At 45.6% G+C, this 14,823-nt stretch overlaps 1 protein-coding gene across 4 annotated transcripts in view; it reads left to right on the top strand.

The window, feature by feature from the left end:
- P4HA2 (prolyl 4-hydroxylase subunit alpha 2) overlaps positions 1-14,823 on the top strand; it is a 274,459-nt gene that overhangs the window by 132,634 nt on the left and 127,002 nt on the right. For all 4 annotated transcript variants that reach the window (XM_069652510.1, XM_069652508.1, XM_069652512.1 and 1 more), the window contains exon 5: positions 10,072-10,209. In XM_069652510.1, coding sequence (XP_069508611.1) covers positions 10,072-10,209 — 138 coding nt within the window. The remainder of the gene's footprint in view (positions 1-10,071; positions 10,210-14,823) is intronic.

The raw sequence follows: 14,823 nt of genomic DNA, 5'->3' as shown, positions 1-14,823 counted from the left end.
TAAAGGGATGAGGTTTAGTTTAGTTTGATTTGTATTGTATAGCTCAGCCTAACCCTGAGGTATCGGCCGCTTAGACATAGAGCATATGTTACAGTTACAGAAGAAGAGGAACAAAGAATTGTGAGGACCAGTGTTACAGGATGGTCAGCGTTACCGTTGCAGTAGAAAAAGATGCAATATTGTGACGATCAGGTTACAAAAAATGGTCTGCTAAGCAACAGCAGGCATACGGACCAGGTTACATAGCGGTCTGCTTGTCTGCAACATTGCATATATTGTAAGTACAAGAGAGACGTTGGGCAAGACATGAGTACCTCCAGACTGAAGAAGCAAAGGTGATAGACATGGCAGTGGTGCAGTAGTTATAGACAAACTAGGAGAACCTAGTCAAGTGCTGAGGATACATATCGGTGGCGAGCTAACGTTGCTGGGTGAAAAGCAAGTCCTTCACTTTGGATCTAAAGGACCAGAAGGAGGGTTGTGAGTAGCGAGTAGTGGATAAACCGCCTAGTGCGCCCCACACTACTACTAGACCAGCAGTAATCGCAATCAGGAAGTTGAAACAAGCACATCAAAGTTAAACAAAAAAAAAGGAATTTGAATAAAACAATCAATGCAAACAAACTAATAAAAACATGAAAACCCACACCCCTGTAAATGAAGCACAAAGAATGCAGAGCGTTCATGAGTTTGGTGTGAAAGGATATTCTCTTTGGAAGTTATCTAAGGGGTCGTAGACTATGGGAGGTATGGTGAAGAGGGGTCCTCTTCACCATACCGTTAAATCCTGTCTTTTGTGCTCAGGAGCCTCCAGACTCATTTGCTGCAGTCTAGCCAATGTGGAGCTATTGGAGTTGTTGCAATCCTAATGACGGTTGATGTTGAGTCGTTTCAAAGTTGTAGCCAGCACTGAAGCGGGTCGAGTTGATGGCTTCCAATGATTCCTGGCATCGGTCTAGACGGTGATATGATTCTTTGTCGAATCAGCGTTCAGGATAGGCGAGGTGATGACTTTCAGCTGTCGAATTGGCATTGGAGTCTGTTGCTTGCATGATGTTGAGTCTGATATTTGGTCGAGACAAGTTGGTCTGCTTCCACCGGTCATGCCAACATCTGGGCGGATCAAACTGCATCAAGTGGTTGGATGTTGCATAGAGTGCAGAAAACTGCACTATTGGTTCTGTTGTAGCTCAAAGTGTGTTAAAAATGGTTAATCTGGCTGGAATAGGCTTTGAGGCGAAGAAATAGGCTTCTGTGTTGCCGAGAGGCCACATCCAGGATCACTAGGACAAGGTGAGTCGTTCAGTTCTGCATTTCTATTCCAGGAAGTTGGCTGGCCCCTATAGAGGCATCCTTCACCTTGAGTGCAGGAGTCTGGTCCCATTGCCACTTCCAGCAATCCACCCCCACTCTTCCATAGAGATGGTTAAAAGGACAGACCTTGCCCCTGTCTTGGATGCCTTCTGTCTTCACCACTCTGGCAGAGGACTATAGGATAGGTGGTATCCTGAACAGAAGACCAGTGAATCCTTATCTTGAGAGCACAATGATGAATCAAAGAAGGTGGTGGTTCACCTACCTTCTGAATGAAGAATGCCACAGGGGATTGGCGCAAAGTAAGCCTGATGTAAGTAGTCCAATCCAGGCTGTTGTAAGTGCCCTTTGACATCATAACATGAGTGCCTTGACCTGCAGAAAATCGGATGAGGGGGCAGGCAGGTGTAGGGAACGCTAAAACTAGGAACCTCTTTCAGCCTCCCTTTCTCCTCTGGCTAATCTAAATCCCCCTTTCCCATGTCTCCTGACTTCAAAGGGACTCCAATGATCGGTACTATGGTGTGAGTGTTTCTTTGTTAAGCAAGTGCTGCGTTTGAAGCACCAGTACTCAGGCAAACGACTGGGGATGGTTCCTGTGCCCTGGAGGAAGCTTTTAGCTTTCCTCTGTGGGATCAAAAAAGTTACATTTCGTGGCCATTGACACAATGGCAGTTGCGGAGAAATCAAGGTCAGAAGGCTAATACATATTGCCCCATCTTAACTGGGCCCTCCTCGCAGAGTTGATACTGGAATTATATCAAATTGCTGTGGATGTAGAATTGTGCGAGTCCCAGCAGCCATCATGCTGCAAAGAGGTCTGGCTTCTATTTAAAGATGAATCTGCCACCAGGCTGATTAGCTTACACAATTATTAGAATTTGTATCTGAGGTGCAGACAGTTGGAAAGCTACCTCCGCCTGTTTTGTGTTTCAGCAACTGCAAAAATGCACACATGACATTTGAACCCACCCTGTGTCACAAAGGCTCCTGTTTGAATTGCAATCTTGGCATGGTACATTTATGAAAGCGGGGCTGATTATCAGAACCCCCGCCCCCTTCAGAAACGGAATGAACTGCATATTAAAGTAATACAACATTAAGTGACTGCCCCACCTTGATCAAATGGCATTCTGTTATAGGATGAAGCAGCGCAAGAATGTGATCTAGGCTGTGAGTAGAAATTGTTTCCGTGTACCGATGGTGCCTCTTCGAGGTCTGCCAATACCTGATCTCTTTGCATGGTCTCCTATATTGGGGGCACAGCATATTTTTGCCCTTTCATGGATTGGAGTTGCTTGCTCCAATGCACAGTTGCTCATTATTGAACTGTTGAATCCAGCAGTAATTCTTGAAGTGTTCTTCTGATTCCATGTAATCCTAGATCCCAAGCATTCATTCATTTTCACCAATCTATCCCTTTGTGACCCACGTTTCTAGTACTGCTGGAAGCCTCTGTTGACGGGACTTCTCACAAGCAAGCCACCTCTAATAGCAGCACAACACATTCAAGCTCCCTTGATTTAGCCAAAATGGCAGTGATAGCCCTCCTTCGGCCCCAATGAAGTTTATTCCATTGACAAGATGGCCAACGGGTCCTTTAAGGGCATCTATTGCAAATATGAACTACTTGACAAACAAGCTTGCTTGAGCCTTGTTCTATGGAAACGCTGAAATTCAGGAAGCAACAAATGTCTGTCATTCGTTAAACTGCTCGTCCTCAAAAATCTGGAACTTGCTTTGGGCCAAACTGTGACCAACCAGGTGACCTTCCATGTTTCACAATCCTTTTCTTGAGCAACCTCGCCCAGAAGCCTAGATATCACACTTAATTTTTTACATTGTTCCCGCATACACTCCTGTAAAGAAAATGTTGAAATGTAAGATGGGCATTCCCATGCCTTAATAGGTTAGGTCTTGGGCAAAGGTGCACATTTTACACAGGAGGAACCAACCGGCCTGCTTTGCTGCAGCATCGCTACACAATAAAGGAATAAACACGTTCAATTATGCAACCACAGAGAAGTGAAAGGGTTTGTGGCTGTCTACGAAATCCTTTAGTGCTCTGTACTTCACTGTGCCATCTTGTTTTCTCGCTCCTTCAAGACCTGTAGCTCAGCAGTTCTGCTTCTGACTTATGTACAAATTGCAAATTTATAGCTGCGTAATTCCCAGTGATGCACTCCAGAATAGGGATTAAGTGTAAGCCTGGCTGGGAATTATCTGTTTTGTCTGGAGTGTCGGAGGTTTTTGGTCAAATCTCTTGGACCAAAGCAATTTTCCTGGGGTCACTACCATTTCTATAAAGCACGTTAGAATTGTATTGAATTTTAGCTTATCTTTTGCCGTTGTGTAAAATTCTTCTAGAGCGTAAGTGACCATGCCCTGTGCTTAGTAATAAACTGCACATTTTTGGTGCCAATTACCGCTATTTAACGGATGATATAATGCTTAAAATGTATCGGCCAGGATCCTCGTTGGTGAAAGGCCACAGGTTGCCAGGCGTGGGCGCAAGGGTTGGCTTTGGAACATAATACTGTGCCTGTGTACGAAGGCCTGCCTCCGTTTCAAAATGCACGATGCTCCTCGGCGGATTTGTTTCTCTTGGATTTCAGGAGTAGGAAATGGGGAAGGAAAGGAAACTGCTGTGAACTGCGGGCCATGTTCTAGAGAGTTCGCTGGATTTTATTTCAGTCATGTTAACTTTGCCTCTGGCCAAGAGTTACATCATGTCTTGGAAGGATTTCCTTGCTGGAAAATGTTCTGCTGCAGCTGTCTCTGCTGAGAGACGGTGGCTATTGCTTTGGCATCCACACAGGTTACCACTGTATGTTAGCTGTACTTTTCTTTTCCGATGCAGCCAAAGTGTTATACCCCTTTTGTGGTAAACGTGATCAAACTGGTCCTCTCAGGAGCTCATTTTTGAGTTCATTCATAATTTGGCGGCAGGGACGTTTACACTCATGTGTAAACGGGTCCCCGTTATTGAATTTTTCCTCATTTGCATGGTAGAGTGCAAAAGGGGAGGGTAAAAACACGGCGTAAATGCTTGTACATCTTTTTGCATCCCACCTTGCAAATGAAGTAAACGCCGCCTGCCATCTACCCATGTTAGGCAGCGTCTATAATTGATTCATATGGAGTCAGCCTGTTTTTTGCTACTTCAAAAAGCAGGGAAACTTCATAGGAACCACTAGAATGTTCACCAGCTTCATGTGGGTGCAAATGCTTGAGTATTTGTATGGCAGAGAGGAAGGGAGCGGCCGAAATGTATTTTACATTCGGTCCAGCCCCTGCTGTAATACAAATAAATGAAAGTGGGGGGGAATGAAATGTGTAGCCTTATGCAAGTCTTTTTACGCATTTCGTTTACGTTACGCGGAGCCCAAAATGAACTTTGAATGGTTGAGGTATGGCTTTGTAGAGCTGTATTTTTGTAGCAGTAGAGTACATAAAATGGCTGCTGTTTTCCATCTCTCCAAACACACCCAGCTTGTTTACGATACCACCTTTTGCTGTGTGATCTCCTCAAAGTGTAGGTTTTTCTGCCATGATATATATAGTTCACTGCCTTTGTACACCTGCACTGAGGCAACATGCAGTTATGTTTCGAAATTCGACCAAATTGGGACCTCCAGTGCATGTCCACCTGAGGAGCCTTGCATGCAGTGAATAGCTTCTCCTGGTGAGGTACTGCCCTTCTGCAGTTTGATTTGTGAGACCGAAAGTTCCATCTTCCAGTTCTGGCGTGAGGCCATAAGTATTTTTTAAAAATGTTTTCTAACCTAGTTTTGCCCCACGTTTCCCTTTATTGCTCGTGATCAAAGGCCTCATCGGCAATGCAAAATACTGTGTGCCCCCGACAGGCCCTAAGCCGATAGGGCTAGGCTGACTCAAAAGCACCCTGTTTCCCTTTTGTAAGTCTTCTTGTACAACTGCCTATGTCGGCGCCATTGGCTGGTGGTAGCGTTTGTTTGATTAAAGTGGGGTACAGCCTGCTGTACTCCGTGGATGTCTCTGTTAAGAACCCCTGTGTAAATCCATGAGTCTTGACAGCCAGATATTGTTTTTATAAGGGTGAGTGTGATTCAAATGATGCCATATATAATCCTGGCTGCTTCTTTCCTCCGAGAATGAGGGCTACAGTAGGTCAAACCATATACGATCCGTTTGTGAATGTCTGGGTTCAAGGTCTGAATACACACCTGAGAACCTGTGAAGAAGCCTGTGAAAGTTAAATTGTGGCATCCTCCATTAATCGGGTGGCCGACAACTTTGAATAATTTAAATCTTGTGACTGGAATGGAAGTTCCCCCGCAGACCCTGATTTCCTATTTAACACAAGGATCAGCAGCCTTAATTTGTCGCACCTGTGGACAAGTCCCGAAGTACAGAAGCAGATGCCAATCCAAAGAGGAACTATTAGGAAGCTGTGCTGGTCCCAATACACTACAAAGAACCCTTCTCGTGATCCTCTGTTGATTTATTGGGGTCACTGGAACTTTATCGACCAGAGAGTGCAATGGAGCGTGCTCTATTACCTTGAATCAGTGGGACCCAATAAGTCGCAAGCTAACAAGGACCCCAATGGTTCGGGGAAAACTTTGCTCCTCAGTCCCTGTGTGGACCACAATGAAGAGGTGGAAGCAGCAGGCACAGAGTGGGCAATCAACAGAGTCTACCCACTGTTTTTGCTATCCAAGGCATGGCAGCAAACTACTATTCACGAAAGGTACTCATCAAACCATGTGCCATCAGAAGGCTTGTTTCACCTATTCACTGCAATGATCACAAGGAATAAGTGACACGGGCCTATACACCAAAATACCTCCTAACTCGCAGAGGCTGCTGTTCCAAAACGTTACTGAAGGCTAGAGCCAGTCAAGTCACCAGGGAAGTGTGCCCTCTCCTCACCACCCATTTGACACCTAAGGCCAATGCTAAGGAGCCAGCACTCCAGAGTGCATCCACATCTTCACTGCTGGCAATACCTGCACTGTATGCATCCCTAAAGCTGAGGCAATGCTGTACCAGAAAGGACTGCACAGATGGGCACTCACCTGTTACTCATCACCACCCTGAATACAGGAAGGTCTATTGTCAGCGGAACTTAAGCTCAAATGCTTAGCAGACTATCGCAACTGAGTCTGCATTGACTGCTTTGGTTAGACAATTTGTACTGGCTCTGTGGAGAACCCTAACCTTGTGAATAGTGAGTAACAAATTCCACTGTGTGCTTTCTGAACCTATAATACTTAAATCAAACCTGTAACAACATATTTTGTTTTACCTTTACCAAGATTTTGGGCCTCATTAAGAGTTGTGCAGTGAACAGGGAAATGATTCTGCCGAGCAGAATTACGGTTACTGGTGTGGAGTCCGCAAAATTAATGCTGTATCACAAGGTGACTGGAGCGTGCACAGGCCATCAGTGGTAACAGTAGTTCTGTCCACCAGAATTACCGCCGAAAAGCAATTTAGGATGTTAAGTCCGACTCATGGCAGAATTACCGTTAGTGGCGGGCAAATCGACAGAATTACGCTGCGGCCGGTAATCGCGTCAGTGTGGGAACTGGAAGCCTGGTGGCGACCATCTTTAAAGATTCAATCCATGCTGGCTCCCCCATTTCCTGTTGCCATCCAAACACAGGCGTACCAGAAAACATGTCACTGGAGAAAGCCAAAGGAAATGTGCCAGACATGAGGCTGCAAAAGCAGAAGTTTAATGAGGCTGAGCTGCAGGTCCTCACAGATGAGTTGGCAGTTCATGCCAATGAGCTATATGGGTCAAGGAACAGGAGGACATCTGGGCAGAGGAAATCTGCCATCTGGGCCAGCATTAGGGGCAAGGTTGCAGAAGTGGGCACGGTCCCATCGGACAGTGAACAATGCTGCAAGCAAACGACCTCAAGGACAGGGTCTGCAGCCTCCGCATGAGGCGTGAGACAGCGGGAAAGTGTGTGTGTAGCAGTGTGTTGTCATGTCAGTGTCACACGTAACCTGCACATTCATGGAGTGGAACTACTTCCTGTTGCTGTATGCCTCTTCGGATGACTAATGGGCAACCAATGCCACATGGGTGTAGTCAAACATGGTAATTACATTTGGCATGTGGGCTGCTGCATAGAAACATGCCTTTGTGGCTTCTATGTGTGCCATGCTAGTGGGCAGAGAGATGTGGCGGGGTGCATGGCACAGAAATGGCTCCAGCACCTGCCCGAGCACAACTGAAAAAGTGTGCTGGAAGTCGCCACTGGCAAGGACACCTAGCAGTGGAGGTAGGGGTGTCCTGATACTGATCCTGCTCTGGATGTTATCGTGGATTATGGCCAGTACCTCTGCAATGATCTTCCTGTTCAACCAGTGCAGGGTAATGAGCTGGGCATCAGTCATTGGAAAGAATGAGGGCCTGCATGGCGTCTCTCATTCCTCCTTTCTGCGCTGTGTGCCCTGTGCTGCTGTTCCTGCCTCTGTAGGTCAATGTGGAGCAAGAAGAGCTGCATGTCCCAGTTAGCGACAGCTAGTTGCAGCATAGTGTTAGTGTTAGTGTTTGGGTCAGGTGCAGCCCTTATTTAGTCTTTCAGAGTGAATTGGGTGCACCTGGGACTTGATTTCCATGACCTTTCGGCACAGTAACTGCACTGTTTTTGGTGGAATTGCTGCCCATTTTCTGTGGTATGACCGCAATATTTCAACTCGTAATGCAGTGGAAATACCATTTTGCTTCTTGGTGGTAATTCGGCCGGTGGAATTACTGCCAGATGCCGGCGCTAATTCCACTGGTGAAATTAGCGCCTATTTTGAAGTACCCCTGATTTGGCCTTGCAGTAAAAGTGGCAGTCATTCCTTTACCGCTACTTATGCTGCATAGTGATGCACTTGTAATGAGGCCCTAGAGTATAGTTGTTGTGGAAATTCCATTAATGTACAGTTTTATTCTCTATTCTCATATACATCCCCCTCCTTGAAAGTTGACCTTAACTGCTTGGTCATAGCTACTACGAAGTGAGCCATGGTAGGCCTTAAGAAATTCTGCTTGTCTTGGTTTAGGGGGGTGACTCCTTTGTCTTGAACACAGAGCCAGGAGAATTCTCCTTAACATGGTAGAACACAAGTGGGTGATTGCTGGAACGGTACCAGCAGTAACTTTGGCTGAATTTCACGATTGTTTTATTAGAACAGTCAATTTCACCTAACTTATAAGCTTCACACATAGAAGATGGGTGAAATCACAGACACCGTGCATCATAACTAAATGAAAAGGAGCATAAAAAGAAAACAGCAGTAATAAGCTCAAACTTAATATTACCGAGGCTGATGAAAATGGGTATTGGCGAAAGAATCGGAAGACTGGAGGACGAGATGGCTTTGCTAATGAATTTTTAAAGCTTCTTGAGGGTGCGGTTTCATACACTAATTCCTCATTATAGCAGTGTTGGAGAGGGATATTTCTCCCGACAGCTGGGATGGCCGTCACATTTTAGTTTTCATGTGGATGAGGGGGGGGGGGTCCATCTCGTCTCATTAGAGCATCATTACCAAATGCTGTCAGCTATCCAAAAGAATTGGACCCACGGGGAGGAGGGCACATCATTAAGCAAAGGCCAATCACCCTACACAAAGCGAATGGGGAAACCGACCTGCACATCGCATACCACATTGCTCCAACCACTCTTGTCATACCATGCATAAAGAGGCAGAAGTCTTGGTGGTGATATATTGTAGGAGAGTTTGAGATGGAGAACAAAAAAGAGCAGTCTGTATTAGTCAAGCCCAGAAGGTACACTAGAATCGGCAGAAAGAAAGGGAGTTGACTGAGCAAGTGGACCAGAGCTTACGAAAACCCATGTGAAAGGGGCAGGCTTGGGTAGGAGGCCTGCTGAGAACCTGTGCACAAAGACTGGCAGTGGCAACACCTTTGAGTCCTGAAGCAATGAGAGTCAAACCAGCTAAGGGAGATAGCCCAAGATCCTAGTAAGAGTTCAGGCCAGTAGCCCAAATAAAGAAGCCTTGCCAGACTTTGAGAAATCGGGCGGGGTGAGAAAATCCTACCTGCAAGGTTCTGATGTGAGTGAGAAGACCTACCTGCATCAACCGCAGATCACCCCCTATGGCACGGGTGCCCATATAAGGCCTGCCTAGTGAGCTGTAATGAGGCATTATCCTCATCCAACAATACAAGACACATTTCAAAATAATTGCAATATCAAGAGAACCATCACAGCCAGGATGCCAGAACAAAGGCAGAGCTATTCTGAAACGACAGTGCTGACACACTGTAAAAACCCTGTGACCGTGAGTGACCTCTAGAAGATTGTCCTGGGCAGATGCCCTGGAGCTTTCTGAAACTAGACTAGTGATGGGGCTCTGGACTGTCCCTTGTTTAGATTAAGCCCCTTTACGGAAATTAGGTCGCACTTTTTGCCCTTCCCTTTTTTTATATACCTAATTTGATGTTCACCTTGTTCCATAGGCTAGGCTCACAAACCCCAGTCCTTTCTTAATATTAATCAGTAATTAAAACCTTGGGGTGCGTCTGTGTCTGCGGGTGGGTTTGAGGGTTTCTTTGGCAGCATCCAGTAAAACTTAGTAGCTCTTTCATAGTAAATGTTTAGTGTGCTATATACATTGCTGAAACCCAGAAACGAAATTGGCTTATTCCTTACGTGAGCTCTCTCATACAACAAGCTAGATTGTAACGATTTCATGTGTTGGCTTCTTTGCAGTGCTGACAGTTTTGTGTTTTTGTTTCTGTAGGATTTATTGCAAACCTCACCATGCAGCGCCAGTTCTTTCCCAGTGAAGAAGATGAGACGGGAGCGGCCAAAGCTTTGATGCGGTTGCAGGACACGTACAAACTGGATCCCGAAACCCTGGCTTCAGGACGACTTCCAGGTGAAGCATAATAACTGGTTTACTGTGCTGAACATTCCTTTCATGGCATCCCTTAGGAGCTCACCACCTCGAAGAATAAGAGGCACGATTCATTTCGCTGTGCCCTGAAACCGTCCAGTGTATTATCTGCTGTCAGTGCAGAACACTAGTCATTGATCACGTGCTGGGGTTCTCTGGCATCTCCACCCAGGGCTCAAACTGACTTCCGTATTTCCTAACCTTTCTGTTTGTTCAAGCAGCTTAGAGCAGTGGACACTACTGTTGTCCCCGACACCTGTGTCTGCAGGCTCTGTAGCACTATTTGAATCGGCCAGAAACTAACCAAGTCCTGTGGTTGAGGGAGACTAACAATTAACTTGCCCTTCTTCAAATTTCATAATTTTCTTACAAGCCACTTCCATGTAATTAGTGACTCAAAGCATGTTACAACCCCTGCACTTGTCAGTATAGCCAACAGAGGAATCTTATCTGACTAATCTAATTTTCACACCTACACAGAACCTGGACGTTGTGGCAAGTTTGAGTTTTTATTTTTGCCATGTAGTTGATGGATTAGATGGAGGGAGTTTATGTCCTGTTAGATAACTCTTAAAGGCTGTCACGCAAGTTTTTGATTAAAATGTTGGCAAGTGGGGTGAACGCTGCTTCTAATTAAAAAGAATGTATCCCTCGATGTTGGGCAAAATTTGTATGCAGTACCCCCTGGGAACACTGCAAACAACTCTGACTACAGGTATAGGAAACCCAACCTTTGGTATAAGCTTGTACTACACCGTTTTGGTAGCGTGTTGAGCAGCCAGGCTTATCTCAAGAGGGGTCAATGTGACCTGTAGTGGAGTTGCACAGAGATTTACAGTTACAGGTATTCAAATAAACTTACATTCAAGGTTTCTTGCATAAATAATTATTTTATCAGTCAGTTAGAATTAGCCTTCTTCAGAAGGGAGCAATATAATAGTAACACACAAATACACTTCAATACTGTACAGTCTTAGTTTCTAAATTAGTATAGACCCTTTTGGGATGGCCCACAGAAGAGACCACAAATATTCTTAAGCAGAAAAATACTTTTGGATCCTCCAAGAAGAGTCATACAATTCAATAGGCTTAGTCAAATTCAATGGGCAAAAGTCTTGTATAGGATGAAGCACTTCTGGTAAATAAATGGAAGTTTTTGCACAAGTTCCTGGGAGTCTTTGATGAAAAGAATCAAATGTAGGGCCACAAACTGATTAGGCTTGTGAGTTGTAGAAGTTGCAAGCACTTTACAGTAAGAGGTAATTTCTCTCAGACATTTTACAGTACCTTAGAAATTAAGAAAAAGATGCAGCTGATGACCTCTGTTGCTGTGCAGATCTCACTGTTCCTGGGCTTCAGTCGTGGGAATAAGAGGGAGGACGTCTGGACTCCTGCAATGCACTGGGACGGTCAAAACTTGCAACTGGCAATCTTCACTTTCAGTGGCTGTTCAGTATTTCAGCTCCTCGCGTCTACCGCAAATAGCAAAGCCGCGGTTCCTGGCTGTCGCGATGGACTTTCCTTGGTCAGTCCTGCTTCTTGGGAGTCCGGACGATCTTCCAAAAGCTCTAGGCCAGCTTAAAAGCAACACACACAATCTGGTGTTCCTCTCCCTGCCTATACGGTTTCCAGCAGCAACTCTGGAAATTCAACCAGCTCCGAGATGGATGACCAGGTGGCTTCTTTGGAGTCGATTGGTCGCACCAACTCGAGGGGAGAAGTCGTCCTTGCAGGGGCTTCTCTGTCGATGCGAACTTGGCGTTTCAGCACTGCAGCAGTTCTTCACCGGGCAAAATAATGGTCCAGGAGTTGCAGCAGGCGTCCTCTTCAAGTTCTTCTTTGGTTCCATCGTCCAGTGGTCGACTCCGCCTTCCAAGCCAAAAGACTAGCTTTTTGTTCAGTTCTCTCCCATTCATCCCAGCCTAGCTGTCAGTCACCCAGCAGGGTGGCTCTTCTTGCCGGACAGTCAGCTGGCCAATCATCACAGAGTGCATTTGGGTCTCCTAGGAGACTAAGCACAAGGGGTTTCGGGCACCTCCCTCACTTCCTGCCTACCCCAGACACTCTGTGCCAGAGGCGGGCTTTTCTCTTGAATCCCGCCAAAGGCGAAATGAACAGAGACCAAACCTGGTTTGGCACGCAGAGCAAATCTCGAGAAGGACCTTTCCACAAAGAAAATGGCAAAAAAAGAAGACCGGGGGCCATTTTGACAAAGATTGTTCCCGTGGGTGCTTTACTGTAGCTGCAAACGCAGCCCACGGTAAAGGCACACCATGGTAGTTCAAACGAAACCACTGCCACCAGCGAGAAAAGGGTAACATAAAAAATGAGCAACTAGACAAAGGGTATAATGGGTAACTCCTCTAGCACTCTAGGTGTGCTAGGTCTAGAAAGTTACAATGGTAAGTAAAGTCAATTTCACTTTACTGCTCTTGGAAACAGTCGTTTATCCAAGAGAAGGTATTAAACCTTTGCGAAATCTGAGACTTCCCTGTGCCACTGCACTGAAGGTGCTGTGTGACACAAAGTAAAAGATGATGCCTTTGGAGTTTGTCAGATTCCACAACCAAAAGAAACACTAAAATCACATTAAAATACACTAGAGAGTGGGGGGAAAAGGGTCACACTCTCTCCAGGTTAAGATAAATCAAGTCCTCAAAATACAGCAGAGTTCCTGGGGTCTCTAAGGAGGAGGGAATTAGCACATTTCTGGGAATTCTCCCTACCACTCGACAGCCACACAATCACTGTGCTGGTAAAGCTAGGGTGGGCTTCTAACTGAGGGGTTCTCTCAGCTGTGAATTTCGTCAGGATTCACTCCACCAACGATATCTCATTTTGGTGACTTTAGCCCTGCCCTTGTTCTCTGTTACAAGCAGCAGCCATGACAATGTATGTTACATCTGCACCCCACACTCTCCCTTGTAGGAACAAAGGACGGCTCCTGGACTCTAATGGATTTCATTCAGGGTTTCTTGGTAGATTCATCCTTGCAGTGTAGCAGGATGTGTCCTATTAAAATTACACGCATACAGTATGTTTTTTTTATTTTTTATTTACTGCCCCGCCCAATGCAGGCCATAAGGCTAATTGTGCGAGATTAACCGTACACAGAACAGGGTGCCTTTTTGAGCATCCCAAACATGAGGCTTTGAGTCTCTCACAGCCTCATCAGTCGGGTCACTCAGATTAGGAATGAAGAACTAAAATGTTGGTAAACCAACCAGGTATAAAGCAGAAACACAGGAGCCTCTTCTCAGTGGCAGCGTTTAGGACTTATGACCACACAGATCAATGATTCAGTGCATACCCAAGCACCAGGCAATGTAGCAAACATGGAGGGGTCGGCTGCGGGCTCTCTTCACCTCCTGCCATCCATCATCTCCAACACCAGGAAAGTCACTGTTGCGAATTGGGGATTTGTGAGGTTTGAACTGGGCCCAAGGGGTGCAACTTGAATTGCTACAGCAAATGCTGTTCCATGTGGAGCAACAGTGACACGTCCTGCTCTGTTAATTGGAGAGACCCGCAGCTTCAACATAATGACCTTGCTACATGCCACAAAAAAGTTCCTGCCACCTCTTTCATAGGGGAATAAGATGGCGAGGTGAATCCTAGTGTCCCCAGCAGAACATTGGCTTGATCATTCCGGCATTTTTGTTTTTTTAGTTTTGGAACATACCGCCCAGTGAATCTAACTTTCAACATGTGCATCTTTACAAAGGGAAACACGTTTTCCCAGGCTGAAATGCAGAATTTTTTTTTGTTCATTTAGCCCACATCTGCTGCTCCGTACGTTTGGGCATTCTTCTAGTCGTTAGCTTGCCACAGCATCCACATTTCATTCCGTTAACCAGGATCTAGTGGATGTGGAATTTCTGGAGCGTGTAACTTGTTAAACTTTGTTTGCGCCACAATTTGCAGCAGATGGCTGCAGCACATATTTACCACCACATTACTGGTTTGACGGGGACCAGTAAGGGATAGACCACGGCGTGTCCATATGTTATGGCATTCTGCATGCACTGTCCTGTCAATGTGCCCATGCGATCTATGCTCATCAGTGTCCAATGTATGTTGTGCCTTATTTGCCTTCTTAGTCCATGATAGGCCATGTTATCCTATGTTCGGCTCTATTATGAATATTTACGCTATGTCAAGTTATTACACTATGCCAGGGCATACATGAAGGGCTTTCATCTTGCAGGCAGCTGGCCTATTTGTACCTCGGTGCCAGAAAGCCCTAAATGGAGACCACATTCCAGCTTGACATGTATTGTGTAAATGGCTGTGTACATCTCAACCACACCGCAGCCACAACATTACTTTGCTGTCCAGTATAAGAGTTAGTTTACTATGTTACACTGAAATGTTATTCTATTCTGCATGCATTGCTGTCTTAAATCCATTCAGCAATGTGTTACTAAATGGGGTTTATTATGCAATACATAACTACTGCCCACAATCAGACGCCAGCACATCCAAGGCCGTACCAATGGGAGATGTGCGTTCTACAAAAGACATGTGAGAATAACAGAGGTTCTGAGCACACCCGTTTTTCAATGTAATCCTCCTTAAATAATACTGTTGCTCTCC

The sequence above is a fragment of the Ambystoma mexicanum genome, chromosome 3p (genome assembly GCF_040938575.1).
Source record: "Ambystoma mexicanum isolate Mex_15411 chromosome 3p, UKY_AmexF1_1, whole genome shotgun sequence".
Classification (NCBI taxonomy): domain Eukaryota; kingdom Metazoa; phylum Chordata; class Amphibia; order Caudata; family Ambystomatidae; genus Ambystoma; species Ambystoma mexicanum.
This window is presented reverse-complemented; position numbering and strand designations above follow the sequence as displayed.